The 16,950-nt window shown below is 38.8% G+C and overlaps 1 protein-coding gene across 1 annotated transcript in view; it reads right to left on the reverse strand.

The window, feature by feature from the left end:
* The window catches only part of LOC127629092 (low-density lipoprotein receptor-related protein 1-like), a 184,203-nt gene that overhangs the window by 34,845 nt on the left and 132,408 nt on the right, over positions 1 to 16,950 (reverse strand). Inside the window, exons 31-54 of the mRNA XM_052106140.1 lie at positions 16,176 to 16,270; positions 15,897 to 16,046; positions 15,655 to 15,798; positions 15,389 to 15,514; positions 15,157 to 15,288; positions 14,848 to 14,982; positions 14,610 to 14,739; positions 14,336 to 14,462; positions 13,774 to 13,925; positions 13,530 to 13,654; positions 11,818 to 12,192; positions 7,367 to 7,556; positions 6,743 to 6,947; positions 6,341 to 6,530; positions 6,094 to 6,219; positions 5,837 to 5,965; positions 5,575 to 5,694; positions 5,289 to 5,402; positions 4,906 to 5,055; positions 3,537 to 3,659; positions 3,211 to 3,327; positions 2,843 to 2,971; positions 2,115 to 2,237; positions 1,875 to 2,015 (exon numbers count right to left, since the gene is read on the reverse strand). Coding sequence (XP_051962100.1) covers positions 1,875 to 2,015; positions 2,115 to 2,237; positions 2,843 to 2,971; positions 3,211 to 3,327; positions 3,537 to 3,659; positions 4,906 to 5,055; positions 5,289 to 5,402; positions 5,575 to 5,694; positions 5,837 to 5,965; positions 6,094 to 6,219; positions 6,341 to 6,530; positions 6,743 to 6,947; positions 7,367 to 7,556; positions 11,818 to 12,192; positions 13,530 to 13,654; positions 13,774 to 13,925; positions 14,336 to 14,462; positions 14,610 to 14,739; positions 14,848 to 14,982; positions 15,157 to 15,288; positions 15,389 to 15,514; positions 15,655 to 15,798; positions 15,897 to 16,046; positions 16,176 to 16,270 — 3,548 coding nt within the window. The remainder of the gene's footprint in view (positions 1 to 1,874; positions 2,016 to 2,114; positions 2,238 to 2,842; positions 2,972 to 3,210; positions 3,328 to 3,536; positions 3,660 to 4,905; positions 5,056 to 5,288; positions 5,403 to 5,574; positions 5,695 to 5,836; positions 5,966 to 6,093; positions 6,220 to 6,340; positions 6,531 to 6,742; positions 6,948 to 7,366; positions 7,557 to 11,817; positions 12,193 to 13,529; positions 13,655 to 13,773; positions 13,926 to 14,335; positions 14,463 to 14,609; positions 14,740 to 14,847; positions 14,983 to 15,156; positions 15,289 to 15,388; positions 15,515 to 15,654; positions 15,799 to 15,896; positions 16,047 to 16,175; positions 16,271 to 16,950) is intronic.

A 16,950-nucleotide genomic window follows, 5' to 3' on the forward strand; every position in this document is an offset into this window, starting at 1 on the left:
CCCAGTGGGCCAGAAGTTTACATACACTTTGTTAGTATTTGGTTGCATTGCCTTTAAATTGTTTAACTTGGGTCAAATTTTTTGGGTAGCCTTCCACAAGCTTCTCACAATAAGTTACTGGAATTTTGGCCCATTTCTCCAGACAGAACTGGTGTAACAGAGTCCAGTTTGTAGGCCTCCTTGCTTGCACACGCTTTTTCAGTTCGGCCCTCAAATTTTCTATCGGATTGAGGTCAGGGCTTTGTGACGGCCCATCCAATACCTTGACTTTGTTGTCCTTAAGCCATCTGATGCCAGCTATTTTGTGAAGTGCACCATTACCTCCTGCAGCAAAGCACCCCCACAACATGATGCTGCACCCCCCATGCTTCACAGCTGGGATGGTGTTATTCAGCTAACAAGCCTTACCTTTTTTCCTCAAACCATAAAGGTGGTAATTATGGCCAAACAGTTACATTTTTGTTTCATTAGACCAGAGGACATTTCTCCAAAAAGTAAAATCTTTGTACCCACATGCACTTACAAACTGTAATCTGGCTTTTTCATGGTGGTTTTGGAGCAGTGGCTTCTACCTTGCTGAGCAGCCTTTCAGGTTATGTTGATATAGGACTCGTTTTACTGTGGATATAGATACTTGTCTACCTGTTTCCTCCAGCATCTTCACAAGGGCCTTACCTGTTGTTCTGGGATTGTTTTTCACTTTTCGCACCAAACAACGTCCATCCCTATGAGACAGAATGCGTCTCCTTCCTGAGTGATATGATGGCAGTGTGGTCCCATGGTGTTTATACTTGCGTACTATTGTTTGTACTGATGAACGTGGTAACTTCAGGTATTTGGAAATTGCTCCCAAGGATGAACCAGACTTGTGGAGGTCCACAATTGTTTTTTCTGAGGTCTTAGCTGATGTATTTTGATTTTCCCATGTACAGCAAAGAGGCACTGAGTTTGAAGGTAGGCCTTAAAATACATCCACAGGTACACCTCCAATTCAGAACACATCCAATCAGAAGCTAATTGTTTAAAGGCTTGACATAATTTTCTGGAATTTTACAAGCTGCTTAAAGGCACTGTTAACTTAGTGTATGTAAACTTCTGACCCACTAGAATTGTGATATAGTCAATTAAAAGTTGCATTGTAAAAACAATCTGTCTGTAAACAATTGTTGGATAAATGACTCGTGTCGTAACTAAGTAGATGTCCTAAACGATTACCAAAATTATAGTTTGCTAATATTAAATCTGTGGAGTGGTTAAATTAGTTTTTATGTCTTCAACCTAAGTGTATGTAAACTTCTAACTTCAACATACATATATACATATATATATATATATATCTATCTATATATATATATATATATATACTATATATATATATATATATATATATATATATAAAAACATGTCAACACCATGGAATTTTTTGTTGTAATAGCTTTCAAGAAGTCTTATCGATGCTGTAAGAGGTTGACCAAAAGCAGATATTCATTAAGTAATCCCCACCCAGTCAACGAAGCAGAATTAATGGTGCCACATAGAGTCATGGCTCTAATGAAGCAGTAAGAATTGAATAGCATTAAGCTCTTTTAACACACTACATTACACACCTGGCACACTTCTACAACCCACAAGAGCCTGTTTATTACCACAGGTTTTTATTGTTAGACTTACAGCTGTAATATAGCCCTGCAATTTCTAATTTCACACACAGTGCACAGAGCTGTCAGCAAGGCTAACAGATTGGCACAGGGTTTTTTTTTATGACAATTATCAAGAGAGGTTCAGTTCTAGTAAGATGAACATCTTGAAATAAACAGTCACAGAAGCAAAACACTTTTTTTTTAAATCTTGCCCTTCAATGCTTCAATACCGACCTGTGTCTGTACATTGAGGGTTCTTGGGGGCTTCATCCGAATGGTCTCTGCAGTCAAACTCTCCATCACACTCCCAGTTCTTCTGCTTCAGGCACTGACCATTAGCACAGCGGTAATCATTCGGCCCACATGTGGGATACTCTATTAAAGGGAGAACAGTTGGCATAGGATCACTATAAAACAGCCATATGCGTGGCTCGTCAAAAAAACAACAAAGTAAACTGAACACCATATGCTTACCACACTCAGGCGACTCGTCAGAGCCATCATGGCAGTCAACATCATGATCACACTGGAAGTGCTTTGGAATACAATGATAATTCTGGCACTGAAACTCAGTGTCATCACAGGTCTTGTTAAATGCTAGAGAGAGAGAGAGAGAGAGAGAGAGAGAGAGAGAGAGAGAGAGAGAGAGAGATACGAGGAGGAAAGAGAGAAAGTGATCAGATACACACAGAGGAAACAGGAAGGAACAGCTTCCAAGTCCTCTATGATCTAAATATCTGGTCTTAATATAAGGGGTGTAAATCAACAGTTTCATCACGATACAATCTTCTATCGATTCTCTTATCCAGCGATCCAATGTTTGCCAATACCTCAAAGTCTACCGCGATGCAATTTTGCATACGGACGTGGTTGGCATGAGAGTGTCAAAATAAAGGAGTATCTTAAATTTGTTTTTACATAGATGTCAATATGTTGAATCAATGACATCGCATTGTTATGTGAGCCGCTATTATTTGTGAGCATCATTATTTGATCGATGCATAGATCCGGGACCGCTATACCCCGACTAAGCATGCAGATCATAGGAGATGAATTTTAAAAACTAAAAGCTAAAGCACAGCCTGCAACTTAAAGCAACACAGAAAAAATATCAACAAAACAGAAAATATGAGAAAAAAATCTGAAGATTAGTCTATAATTACAATTAAATACAGATATGACTTATCCCACCCTTAACTCACCACAGCCAGCCTTAACGCCCTCGTCCGCCCCATCAGGACAGTCCTTATCCCCATCACACTTCCAGCGCTGAGATATACACATATGGGAGCCAGGACATTGGAAAGAATCTAGACTGCATGTCTTGGACTCTGGAAGAGATACATAAACAGAGCTAAATACAAATTGCATTATCCAGTCTGACTGAATCAAAGAAAACAAGTCATAAAAGTGGTCACACATTCATCAGGATTTATATTAAGACATCGATATCACATTAAAGATTAAGTTGTGTGCAAAAGAATAATACTTTTTTTAAACTGAGTTTAGAGCCACAGCTGTGCTTGATGATACAAGTATTCTACACAAACAGATTGCTAATGTGACTCACTGCATTTGCTGTCTTCATCCGTGCCATCTCCACAGTCATCAGTGCCATCACACACCCAGGATTTGGAGATACAATGGTGGTTCCCACACTCAAACTGATTTGATGCACAGAACTTATCTATACAGACAAAACTAATTATTGCTCAGGAAACAAGATCATAAACATTTTCCATGATAATTCAGGTTTATATGGAGGCTGTTACTATAATTTCTTGTGTCAGAATAATTAAAGTTAAAACAAAAATCAATCAATAAATAAAATAATTATAATTCCATCAAAATGTAGAGTCTTGGGAAGTTTGGGTAAAAGCAGTAGTCTCCACTAACCGCAGTGTGTCTCATCTGCTCCATTCTCACAGTCATTCTCTTTGTCACAGGTCCAGCTCAAGGGAATACAGCGGCCACTCGGACATGCAAAGAAGTTCACTGGACACTTCAGCTTTCTCTTCTCTGTGAGACAGAAGGTGAGAGACAAAACATATACTTATACCATGTGAATATATTCAATATTTAGTATGTAAATTCATCCACATTGTATATTGTTTTAATTGTCCTTGTAATACCTTGTCCCTTTCTTTTATATTTCTTGATTTACTAATAACTTATTTATTTTCTGTCATGTCTATGCTTGTACTACATACTGTAAGGCTGAACAGTTAAACAAAAAATGTAACTGCGATAATAATTATTTTTTAATTTGTGATTCTTTTTAAACAAAATTAAACCATGTTTTGCCCATGCTTTACTGCTGACCAGAAATACTGTTATAGAAATGGTGATCAAACATGAGTCCTCTAATAAAACCAAACTAAATAAATAAAACAGTGAAACAGGGGGGGGGAGGGGATTGTGACATCACAATCACATTGCATCTGTCTGCAAAAAAACTAACAAAAAAAAATTTGTGAACAGTGTCATTTCACTTTTCATAATTTGTATTTTTTTTTAAACCTAGTCAACTTCAATATTATATTATTGCAATATAAAAATATTTTATTGTATAATCATTTTCATAATAGTAATTTATTACTTAAAAAAAACTGATGGGGTGGATGTTTCTCTTTTTTGAAGTGGAGTTGGCAATAGCCTTGTAATGCAGTGAAATGCTCTCATCTGCCTGGCTGTCAACAAAAACCCACTCTCATGGGATTATTTTAAATGCGTTTTGTAAATTGTAGTGGCCAAACATAAAGGTATGTGAAATTAAGCAAATGTGCAATTAAAGTACATATGGGACGTTTAAATTATGTGCTCAGCACACATAACCACTGAACCGAACGCAGAGTACATTTGTCACTCAGTGCACCAGATAGATTTTGTTTGTATAGAGCACAGAACCACTCTGAAACCACAGGTGTAGTACGCTGATCCCGCTTATATGCATTTAAGAAAGCACTATGCACTATAGCCGTACACATAGGTGCAGCGTGTTGAGACCATTTATTTATTTAATTAAATTGCAGCCCACGCAGTTTGATAATCAGGGTTAGGGTTATATTGCGATATTGATTTTATTTCACAATTAAGTCCTAATATACTGTATACATTTTGGCACTATTGTAAATGTTAACAATCATGCCAATAAAGCTTTGCTGACTCTTGACTCTAAAATTAATTTTGAGAGCAAAATATATAGTATGTGTTGTCAATCTGGAAAGAGATGTGTGAAGTATGCAAATTAATGTGTTTGTCTGACCTGGACAGTTCCTTTCATCCGAGTAGTCTCCACAGTCATTGGAGCCATCACAGTGCCAGGAGGGGGCGTAGCAGAGTGTAGTGAACTCACACCTTTGGAAGGTCATGCCCTTCACGCCAAGCAAGTAGTAACTAGAGCAATCAGTGGGGCCTGAGAAAGAGCACAGCCAGCTTCAGAGCGTGCATGTGTGCCAGAATGTGTGTGAGAATGTTTAAAATAGCATATTTGACACAACGGTACACTGTCAATGGAGCTTGTCTTTTATCTGGTGATTTATGCAAGTTGGTTCAAATGACCTTTAAGACATTTGTTCATGCCTCTAAAAATTAGGCCCTATTGGAATTAACGGAGTACTTTGTGGAGGACATTTCTGCTCAACTTACTGCAGTTCATCTCATCGCTGGCATCTTCACAGTCCACGACCTGGTTACAGCGGCTAGAGTTTGTGATGCAGGATCCATCTTTACACTGAAACTCAGCACCACTGCACAAAGTCACTGAGGGAAAACAGCAAATAGAGACAGATTCAGCAAACAATTAATATGGTAACCTATAGGTGTGGGAATTTGCATTTGACCAACTACACAAAAGAGACAAACACTTGCGATGTGCATTTTCTCATTCCCCCATTTTCTTTCTCTGTAAATGTTTCTCATGTTTATCACTCACTGTTGCAGGGCAGCTCATCTGAGCCGTCTCCACAGTCGTCAGTGCCATCACACCAGGAACTGTGCTTGATACAGCGTCCATTAATGCAGCGTCTGGAGCCCTTCTTACACATACGGTTCGCTGCAAGAGATCAAATCGATTCTTCAAAATTTAAGCATATAAACAAAGAAGAGAAATAGAGATGATGATATGCTTATCAAGTAGTCTAATTAATATAATAATAATATGACAGACCAGTAAATAGATACAGCATTATTCTTACCACAGTAGGATTGTTTCTCATCGGACTTGTCCTTGCATTGGGCTAGACTGTCACAGGTCAGGCTGTAGTCAATGCAGTCACCGTTTCCACACTCAAACTCATCCACGCTGTTACAGGTTGTATTCTCCGCTAGAGAGACAGATATATACGTTCAGATTATGTACTTCTCTAATGAAACTAAGATATAAACCACTTCTGAATACACTCTATTAGAGACACTGGTTTCTCTATTGTGGCACCCCGTTCCTCTCTCTCACCGACACAGGTGTTGTCTCCGAGTAGTTTGCGCTCTCCACGGCAGCTGCAGTTGACTCGTCCCTCTGAGGTGAGTAGACACAGGTCCTGACAGCCTCCATTATTGGTGAGACATGGAGAAAACTCACCTACAGAATGAACACATACACACACACAAATGGCAATTTCAATAGACTTCCTCTGCATTAATTAAAGCCTTGTTAATACGCATGAAAACACATGGATATGTCAGTCTTCAGAACAACTCACAGCTATTGGTGTCTTTGGCCACAGCAATGATGCCCATTGGCTGTTGTGGAATGTCAGCACGAAGGACCTTCATATCTCTGCCGAATTTATCGGCTCTGAGGACAGCTCTGCGTACCCAGTCTGTCCAGAATATATAATCGCCATATACAGCCAAACCGAAAGGATGCACTGGCTCATTCTTCAGAACCACCTGAGTGCACGTACAGGCAAAATGGATGTTAATTAATTTGGCAGAGGCTTTTATTCAAAGCATTTTACAGACGCTTTTCACACATCATTATGTGTGTACGCTGGAAATCGAATGCTCTATCAGTTGAGCTACAAGTACAATAGCTACTGTAAAAGTAAAGAATACTTTGTCTATTTTCTTTTGTATAAACACAAAAATATGCAAGAACTCACAAAGCGGCGGCTGCCGTCATACTCGCAACGCTCAATCTTATCCAATGTGGCATCTGAGAAGTAGAGTTTCTCAGCACGGTGGTCGATGGCCAGACCATTGGGGGTGCGGATGTTACTGCCGATAATCACAATAACGTTGGCTCCAGACAACGTTGCTCGCATGATACTGGGAGATTGTTCATTCCAGTTAGTCCAGAACATCAGGCTGAAGGAAAGAGCAGAGGTGCATATTTAGAGATGGAGCTAATTTCACACCAACAGTGACATGACGACAAAGAGATGGGAATTTTTCAGTAATAAAAGTGTGTGTTACTAAATGAACATGAATGATCCAAAAGCTTATATCTTATTGATAGTATTTTAATCACCAAGATGCGAAAAACAAACCATGCAACGGAAAAATGCAGGAGTTTCACACCTGTTGTAAAGGGGTGCATGGGCTTGTTTCAGTGAAAATTTGTGGCAGGCCTTTATACTGGGCATCAGTAAGGTATTTTTGGGCAAATGAAAAAAAACTTCCCTGCAACGCATGCTTCAAAATCTGTGATAGGTGACCCAGGAGAATTATTTGAAAATATTGCAAAGGTAAATATAAAGTACATATAAATGACACAAGGCTCATACTCTTGACACTCGTCCAGAACGAAGGCTCTGGGATGGTCGTCCCCGGACATGGTGACTACATTGTCTCTGTCAAAAGCTCCAGTGCGGCTCTGATCCACAGTGTGGCGTGTGATGGTGGAGGTGGTGTAGCTGGTCCAGTAAAGTGTGTCCCAACCGCGGTGATAAGCCAAACCTTCTACTGATCCTACATCTGTTGAAACAAACATGAATATTAACCAATGAATTACACAGAACATTCAGATCTGACTTGTTATTTTTGATGTATTGAGTAACAATATCTATGCTATTGCAATTATTTTGTTAATTATACTTCCTCTAATTTAGAATTAAGTGCAAAGTGTTTTCCTGTTTTATAAGTTCCTCACAGACTTATTACATAGCTCAGCTTGCAAAAGGACACCATGGCTAATACACAGGTAACAAAACCCCTCACCCACATCTTCTAACAGTTCCATAATGGATCATTTGATTCAACTTGATGGTTATAAATGCAACTTAAAAATGTATAATACTTGCCAAAGCAGCTCTATTAAAACTCCTTATCCTTTCCCATTGAATTGTTTAATCCCATGATATGTGTTCATGTTAGTTTCAGTGGGTTGTGAGGTGGCTGTTGTTGCTAGTGCCAGTGTGTGTTTAGTAGCTTAGTGTCATCCGGTCATTTCATGGATGAGTGACTTTGCATACAAGACTCCTGCCTCAGTGAATCTCTCTAGCCATAGTGGCCAGTTCTTTCACAAAGAGACAACCACTGGAAAAGCCTAAGACACAACACTGGGGTGAGATGTTTGATTCTGAGCAATGTGCTTAGGTCAGCACCATCAGATAACCATTATTACTTAAGGGGTCTTAATGAATCTAATCATTCAATGTCACAGTGAAAAATGGTCAATTTCCACTAAATTAATGAGCTCACTAAGGGCTCTGCAGCGTCTAGCTGAATCACACCAATGACTGTTTTATGATAGCAATTACTCCCCCATAAAACAGGAAGGGCACTCAACCAAGCTGTTTACTTTTGGTAAAAAAACAATACTGATTTTGTAAAATACATCAGTCTGTAGACCAGTGGAAGAATAACAATCTCCTTATGTAACAACCATTGCCCACGAGGTTACAGACAATATTCTAAGTCAACACGCCATCCCTTGAGACTTCACGACAGGAACAGTGATGTGCACAAATGGCAAAATTCAGCATACAAAGTGTTAACCAGATAATCAAATAATTTGGTCAATTAGATTGTAAATATCAGTACTTTAAAACCCAACCACCCCACCCTGAACTTGGAAGTCAGGATGTTTCCGTATGGTGCTTTTTCCTGGGCATAAATGAGTCCCACCTACTTCTCGTCCACCCTTGCTCATTTATGTAAATAGAATGAGGGGTCATCTTCATCTTGCAAGCCTTAGAGCAGAAGGACACTGTTTGAACAAAGCACTGGAGGAGCGATGCAAAGAAACCGGAATGCATCTGAAGAGTAATTTATCAGTTGATTGATTGCTAGAGGAAAGTAGCAAAAGGCACTTAGCTTCGAGTACAATCAACCAATTGTAATGTGGAGGCCATTGCCAGCTTTGAAGAACCATGTTTTGTAGGTATGCCTGGTTTCATTCAATCAATACAAGCAAGGATTTTGGATGTCTGTAAGGTAAGCAACCTTTCGCAATTCAAAAACAAAGACATAATAAATCTAATAAAGTGTTTAGTCAAGGTATTTTAAAACCTTTTAGGCATAGTTAACCCATTAATGAAAATTGTCATAATTTACTCATCCTCCAGTCAGGTTTCAGTTATTTCTCACTAAAATCGTATGTCACCAGAAGAATATGCAAGGATGGACTACTTTTTTTTTTTTTTTTTAAGCTGTAAAGTGAGGCAGTATCAACTGTCACAGTAATGAAGAGAAGGCATGAAATATTAATTAAAACATCTACTTTAGAGTTCCCCATAATTAAAAAAGTGTAACAGGATTAAAATAATACAAGGATGAAAAAATTATGACAGAACATTCATTTTTGGGTATACTATTCCTTTAAAGAAAAAGTATGGGTTTGCATGACATTATGAAATACAAACAATTATAGTAACTCTGTAACTCTTTTGGTTTGAGTGATAAAAATGATCCACAGCTCATTAAAATGTACTTTACACTGAAGCTTCTAGGTACCAAAAAGTTTTAATATGGATTCTAACCTTCCTAGGTTACGCTAAAATCCACCCTTGTGAGGAATGTTATTATCCCTCTGCAAATGCTCCAAAGCTGCCTTGTTGTGTGCGGAAGATATAAACATTAAAAAGGGCTAATTATTAGCCTAAAGCATAAGGAAATCTGTGAGCTGCAGTTTGAATGTATGCCATTCTACTGATCTTCAGAGTTATCATTGGTAAATGATAAGCAAATTATCATCATTCTTCACCGCAGTCACATTGAACCAGTGACAGCATGAATAGTAGCCATGGTTCGGGGAATCTACAGTGGAAAATATCTCAGGTTTTGGCTCCCACTCTGGACGCAATAGTTATGGTGATCGGGCTGGTGGGCCACTCACTGGTTATATACATCCTGACAAGTAGGAAGAGAAAGAATGGATTCCATTCGCTTCAAGGGACAGATACACTACTTTTGGCATTAAGTGCATCGGACATATTAATGCTCATCTGCCTGCCTTTTCAATCTGCTGCTATAGCACTGGGCTACTGGCCCTTCAGCAGCTTCCTGTGCAAAGCCATCAGCTTCCTGGGTGTGGCCTGTAGCTCGGCGAGCGTATTCACACTAGTGGCACTGGCGGCAACACGCTACCTTATTGTGGTCCATCCCACCTGGACATATCGTTCCAGAATGCAGCGTTGGCTCCGGGTTTCTGTGATTCTAATGTGGGCTCCGGCTGTGGGGCTTGCAGCACCTCAGTTTGCGTTCCGCACAGTGAGAACCCCACCAATCCTGTGCTTTGCCTTTCTGTCAGGCCTAAGCCAGGTGGTCTACAGTGCCATCCTGTTCCTGTTTGGCTTCGCCTTGCCTCTGATCATCATTGTCATCATGTACGCCAAAATCTACAGCTTCCTGCGAAGGACACGGCTACAAAGTGTCGCACCACAGCTAGAGCGCTACCAAAGCCAGGTGACCCAGACATCTGCACTGTTGGTGTTGGTATTCACCATCTGCTGGCTGCCATCCTACGTCCTCATGTTCTTGCTCATTGGTACAAGTATTAGCACATCACAAGGACATCGCAACTTTGCCATTTTCGCCCGGCTGGTGGCGAGCTCCTCGGTTGTTGCAAATCCACTCCTCTATGCTTTCATGTCAAATAAGTTCCGGAAAGAGCTGATGGCAATGGGACATGTTTGCTGCAGAGGCTGCAGGTGTACTACAGGAAGAGCCATGGTGCAGCCCTTTAACCCTGTGGAGCCAGAAACCCCTCCCCACCCGTGAAGATTCCAGCAGAAGACTCAAATATGCTTCAACTATAAAATGCAAAATCAATATTGGGACTAATGATGCACTGAGATAAAGACACAGAATAACAGACATATCTGTAAACTGTAAAAAAAAATACTGCCAGAAAAAGAACATGACTTACCTGGGAACACATCTAGTATTTTATGTAATCCATGTAACTGTCATTGACTGTTGAAGATGAAGTGTGTAATATCTGTGCTACTAGCATCATAAAACAGAATTGCAAAAATAATGACTTGGTTTTGCAAATACCCTAACATAACCTTTAATTAACGTGAAATAAGGCGGAAAAGCATTGTTGAGTATGACTCTTAAAAAACATTCTATAAAACTACTGCAACATCCTGCATGTTTACTTATTCTACTGATGATTTTTATGCAAGATACTGCAGATGATTACAAACAAAACAAAAAAGCAAATACAGGGTGAAAGCTTTTTAAATGCTTGCAATTTATCTTGACAGATCCTAATGTTTTTGCCTTTTAAAGAGGATTGATGTTCACTTACTACACTACTACATAGCACCTTTGGATGAGGTGATTCACTTTTTCAACACTTGTGTGAACAGTGAAACAAGGTTTTTATTGTTGGAAGGCTAAAGGCTCACATCAGAAAAGTATTGAACAAATGAGGCTAATGCAAAGGCTGACTTTATTCCAGATAGAGTGACCACTAAACTAAACCACTAGTCTATTTTATTTTCAATGGTCTAAACCCAAATATGGGTCACATGGTGTGAAGCTAGTTTTTTAGTCCAACATAAATAAGGTCAAAAGTTCAAATTCTGTTGAAAAACAAGAATCTTGTGATAGTTTTGCAAAACAGATGTACACAATAAAGTACATTATTTTAAAGGATAAACCATTTACATATAAGTACACAGTAGTTAAAGACACCTAATGTAAAGTGTGGTTCTTTGTTTTAAGGGACAAGGCATGCAAAACAGAGAGCAATCCAATGAAAAAGATCTATGTATCACACACTTACTCTCCACTATAGTCTTGCGACCTGAGCTGTCATCGCTGATCTGCTGAATGTTCCCGAAGTGGATGTCACTGTAAAATATCCGATTGGCTCCCTTTCCACCACCACCCCTGTAGTCAAAGGTAAGAGCGATGACATTCTTCATGTGCTCTGGGTCTTCAAAGGGTTTAATGGGAGCGTTGAGATTTGTTTCATCTGACAGGTGGATGCTCTTTAGTATTGTGCGCTCTGAGTAAAGGAGGTAGCCGTCATAGTCTCTGCAACTGCGGCCATCTTCAGCCAGCATGCCGTGTGCACATGCGCAGGTACGATTGCCGTTACCACGGAACAGACACAGCTGTTCACAGCCACCATTTTTGTCTTTACAAACATTGGTGCCTGCAAAGGGTATGAAGTGATATCCATTAAATTAAATTTACACCAGTGTTTTGAAACTGTATCTTGTCAAGCTACAAGCTACTCATAATTTTAAAAGGATATTCCGGGTTCAATAAAAGTTAAGCTTAATCGACAGCATTTGTGGCATAATATTGATTAACACATAACATTAAAATACTCACTTTTTCAAGACGTAAAATATATGCATGTAAACATGATTTTAGTGTGATAAAACCAACCTTTTCATTGTAAAGTTATAGTCAATTTCACAACTTCGTTGTCATATCGATATAATGTCAACAAACACTAAACTCCTAAAATGACTGTAAAAATTACAATTTAAACTACTTTACAGCTCAAATAATACATGGGTTTTAACAGAAGAATGCATGTAAGTGCTAATATAAAACTATAAGCTTCATATTTCTGCTTTTAAATCCTGTTGTTACTTCCATTGTAAGTGCCACAATTCAAAATAAATTTTTGTGGTAATCAACATTGTGCAACAAATGCTGTCGAAAATGCTTGCAATGGACCCGGAATATTCTTTGAAAGTAGATAGTCCCAGTTCGATTATCTGTAAATCTATGTGTGCGATACAACGATACAAGAATTTCAATGTAGTATTTTACAACACTTCACCACTACTTATTGGAAAAAGTAGCTTGTTGCTGGAAAAAAAACAGCTGTTACTTTCATGCTACTTAAAAATGTAGTTAAGCAGTGTCTCAACATAAGATACTTCCAGTGTTCATTTTTAAAGTTTTTAATATTTTAGTCATATTTTACATACAGTACCGGTATATACTTCTGACAACAATAACCTTAAATTTAGTCAATATTTCATCATGTCACATTCATTAATTATAGTCAATTTTACTGACTGACATGGCATGAGTTAATACGAAAAGAACATTTTAGTTTAATATTATTTATGTAAAAATGCTTTAGCTTTCTGTTTTAGACAATTTAGGATATTGCATGAAGTGTAATGTGTTTTTACTTAAACAGTGCATTGATATTTTTGTGCATTGTTAATATCTTGTATTGGTAATTTTTTGTAATTGTTTTATTAAAACATAAAGTTTTCATTTGTATTGAAAAAAAAAAAAAAAGGCAATTGTCAATTAACATTTTGGTCAGTAATTTAGTTGATGAGGTAACCACTTGTTACACTTTGCTGATCCATAAATGTCAACATCTGAAAAAGTAAAGAGCTACACTTTACAGGTATGTGGTCTACAGTGCATTATAAGCTTGCTTATCTCTCTCTGTGATGTCATTTGTTTCATATATAGTGCTTTGCCTGCAAAGTGCTTGATTAAATGGGTACATACCTTGCTGCCTGGCACGGTTGAAGACTTTAATGTCTTTGAGCTGCACACCAATGCCTGTTCTCAGATAAACCATATCTGTGGCATTTTCCTTGTTTCCTCTCTTTATGGAGCCATTGGCATGAGTCCTATTGGAAATATAAGATAAAAAAGCTCATTACCATTGTCATATATACCAATAAAATCCAGTAGGAGTAAGGCATAAAACCTCTGAGAACACAAATGAACATGAATAATGTGTTTGCACCTGTCACTCCAGTAGATGTAGTCTTCAAACACAGATACTGCAAACATGTCCATGTTGTTACTGGAAAGCACCAGCTCACGGTTTTCTCCGGTTTCCAGATTAATGCGCTCAATTTTGTCAGTGCGGGCGTCGCACCAATACAGCTGTCCCTCCTACAAATCAGACAACATTACACACTGACTGTACAAAAGAGTTCACTGCTAGAACCCTGTTTTTATGAGTGTATTTACTGACAGTGTTGTAATCTGGATAATATAATCACATTCCAAAACTCAAGTAATTGAAACTAGATTACATTTTTAAATGTGTGTAATCAGATCACAGTTACTTTTTAGAGTGTAAATTGGTAAAAGACATGAAATCTGATTTATTAAAACATGCCATGAGAACTCCAAAAGTAATCAGATTAGATAAACTAAGTGTAATCTAAAAGATTACATTATTGATTACAAACACTTGTGTAATTTGTAACCAGTACTAGATTAGATTATAGAAGAAAACTATCCAACACAAAATCAACATTCATCAATCTTGCAAAGAAACGGTGTGTTTTTATGCAAACCTGGTAGTCGATGGAGATGCCATTTGGCCAGCTGATACTGACATTGACAAGAACTGCTCTTTCAGAGCCATCAAGACGAGACCTTTCAATACGCGGATACTGACCCCACTCTGTCCAGAACAGATACCTGAACACATACGACACACACATATTCAAGAAACAAACATGCTTAATTTCCTAAAACAAACAGCAAACCTAAATTTTTCAGCCCCCACTGCATTTCCTTTAATACATAAATTCACATCCTTACTACATTTTTGACACATTCCCTCACCCTTTCTCTGGATGCACAGCAATGGCTCGAGGTTTGTCCAGTCCCTGCGAGACGACTACGTAGCGGAACGAGCCATTAAGTCTGGCCACCTCAATAACATCAAAGCCCTGATCAGTCCAGTAGATGTTCCCTATTTACACAAAACTCCATATCACTGTTCACACCTTATCACAGATCATAAATGTGTAAAGTTGTAATATGTGTAAAGCTTTAATTTTGTGGTTGTGTAATTGCACACCTGCAATCCAGTCTACGGTGATGCCTTCCACACGTCCGATTCCATTGGTAACGATGTCTTCTCTCCAGGTCTGGTCTCTCTTGGCTCTGCTTATAGTGCTCAAGCCCATATCAACCCAGTAGATGGTGTCGTTCTCTAAAAGGCACAAAAAGCACAGAGCACCTCAAGCTACAGTATCTTACTTTACAGCCTTTTGGCAAAGCAGCTTTCAACATGTTCTTGGTCAACAAATCTTTGTATTCTTTTTGTCCAAATTTTGTGACAAGCTGTTTCTGACAGCAGAGTATGATGTGGTATTTGTGGACTCACCAGCATGGAAGTCAATGCCCACAGCTAAAGAGGTGCCTGATACTGGTACCAGGGCATCAGATTTATCTGACGGGTCCAGGGGGATACCACGAATGCCCTCATGCACAGAGTACAGCAAAAAAGAGCCCATGCCTTCATACAATATTGAAGTACACACAAATCTTAGAACACAGTCATATAAAAGCAAATGGCAAACATTGGAAAAGTAAGTTTTTGTTATAAGAGGTCTTACCTTCACAGGACTGTTGGCCACTCCTCAGGCTGTATCCAGCTGTGCACATACAGGCTCTAGTAGTTGGTGAAGTTGGCAGGCAGAGCTGAGAGCAGTCGCCATTGTTCTTTCTGCAGAGGTTGGTACCTAGATATCACAGATAAACACATCAATAGTTCACATCAATAACTTGACCTATTAGTTATATATATATATATATATATATATATATATATATGGTAAAAAATCAAGTCAAGTATGCAATGTAAGCAAGCACCAACACGCACCCAGGTGATGTACAGTCTCATTGTAGATCTTCATATGCATCATGGGTGAGGTGTTATTCCGAAGAACCTTCCAGTTGCCCCCATCACTCTTGTCACATGTACCAATCTGATCTGTACCCTGATCTGCCCACCACAGCTTATTTCCTGCACATAAAATTAAATATGTCGATAAGTATCACAAATTGCATTTATTATTCTGAAATCTATATTGATTGAGAAACAAGTTGACGGTATTATCTCACCCATGATGGCAAGGGCGGTAGCTTTGGTGAGTTTGCCTTTCACTCCTTCAATGATCTCTAGTCCAGAGCCATCCAGCTTGCAGTGGTTAATGGTGCTGTTCCCTGAACTGATCCAGTACAGTTGCTCCATGTCATAGTCAATGGACAGACCTGCCAAAGGCCAAAACAAACATGTAAAACATCGCCTCCTAGGGAATTGTAGAAACTTGCCTGCAGATATTTAATTTAGCTATGGGCAATGGAAAGGTACATTTCCCAGAAATCTGACTGGCTGCTTACCCACTGGACCTTTCTGATTGGAGAAGAGTAATGTGTGGTTGGTGCCATCCATGTTGGCCATACTGATGTTGTCCCCATCAATCCAGTAGAGCTTTCTGTAAACAAACAAAACTCAAAGAATAAGAGGATATATAGCAACAATAGACAGAGATCCAACTCCTTTTGAACAAAGACTTTAAATTACTTTTCCAACTGTTTGTGATTACTGGACAAGGACTTTTAAAAGAGGGAACCCTGTATGAAATAAGATGCGTCTCTGGCAATAACAAGTCCTGGCATAAACTAGATATAAATCTGAATGAGATTTACAAAGAGCACCATGTTCTTAATGGTTTGTTGATGTTTCACTATTTGATATTGCAGACATGGAAAAGGCATTGTCACTTTGCACTGTTTTTGTTTAAAAAGTGTCTCCATATATCAATCAACTGAAGGCCTAAATTCCCCAAACTCTAATCTACTGCCAGAACAAGAGGAGTAAACACCAATTTGCTAAGAAGAAAGCATGCCAAACACATGATAAACAAGTTACAGTAAGGCTCTCACATGGTCTGCATGCACAAGAATACGATTTATATTAGAAACTGGCGGGTCTAGAAACTAGCATGCTGGTCCTAAAAACAAGCAAATCTGGTTCACGTTAGCTACACAACAAACAGATTGTGAAGTGAGTGCACGGGAAAACTATGGGCCACCATATGCTCTGCCTTATGGATCACACTTAGTGAAATTTACACAATGTCTGCTTTAAGGCCCCTGGCCCCAGCAAAATCAC

The sequence above is a fragment of the Xyrauchen texanus genome, chromosome 35, assembly GCF_025860055.1.
Source record: "Xyrauchen texanus isolate HMW12.3.18 chromosome 35, RBS_HiC_50CHRs, whole genome shotgun sequence".
Lineage (NCBI taxonomy): Eukaryota > Metazoa > Chordata > Actinopteri > Cypriniformes > Catostomidae > Xyrauchen > Xyrauchen texanus.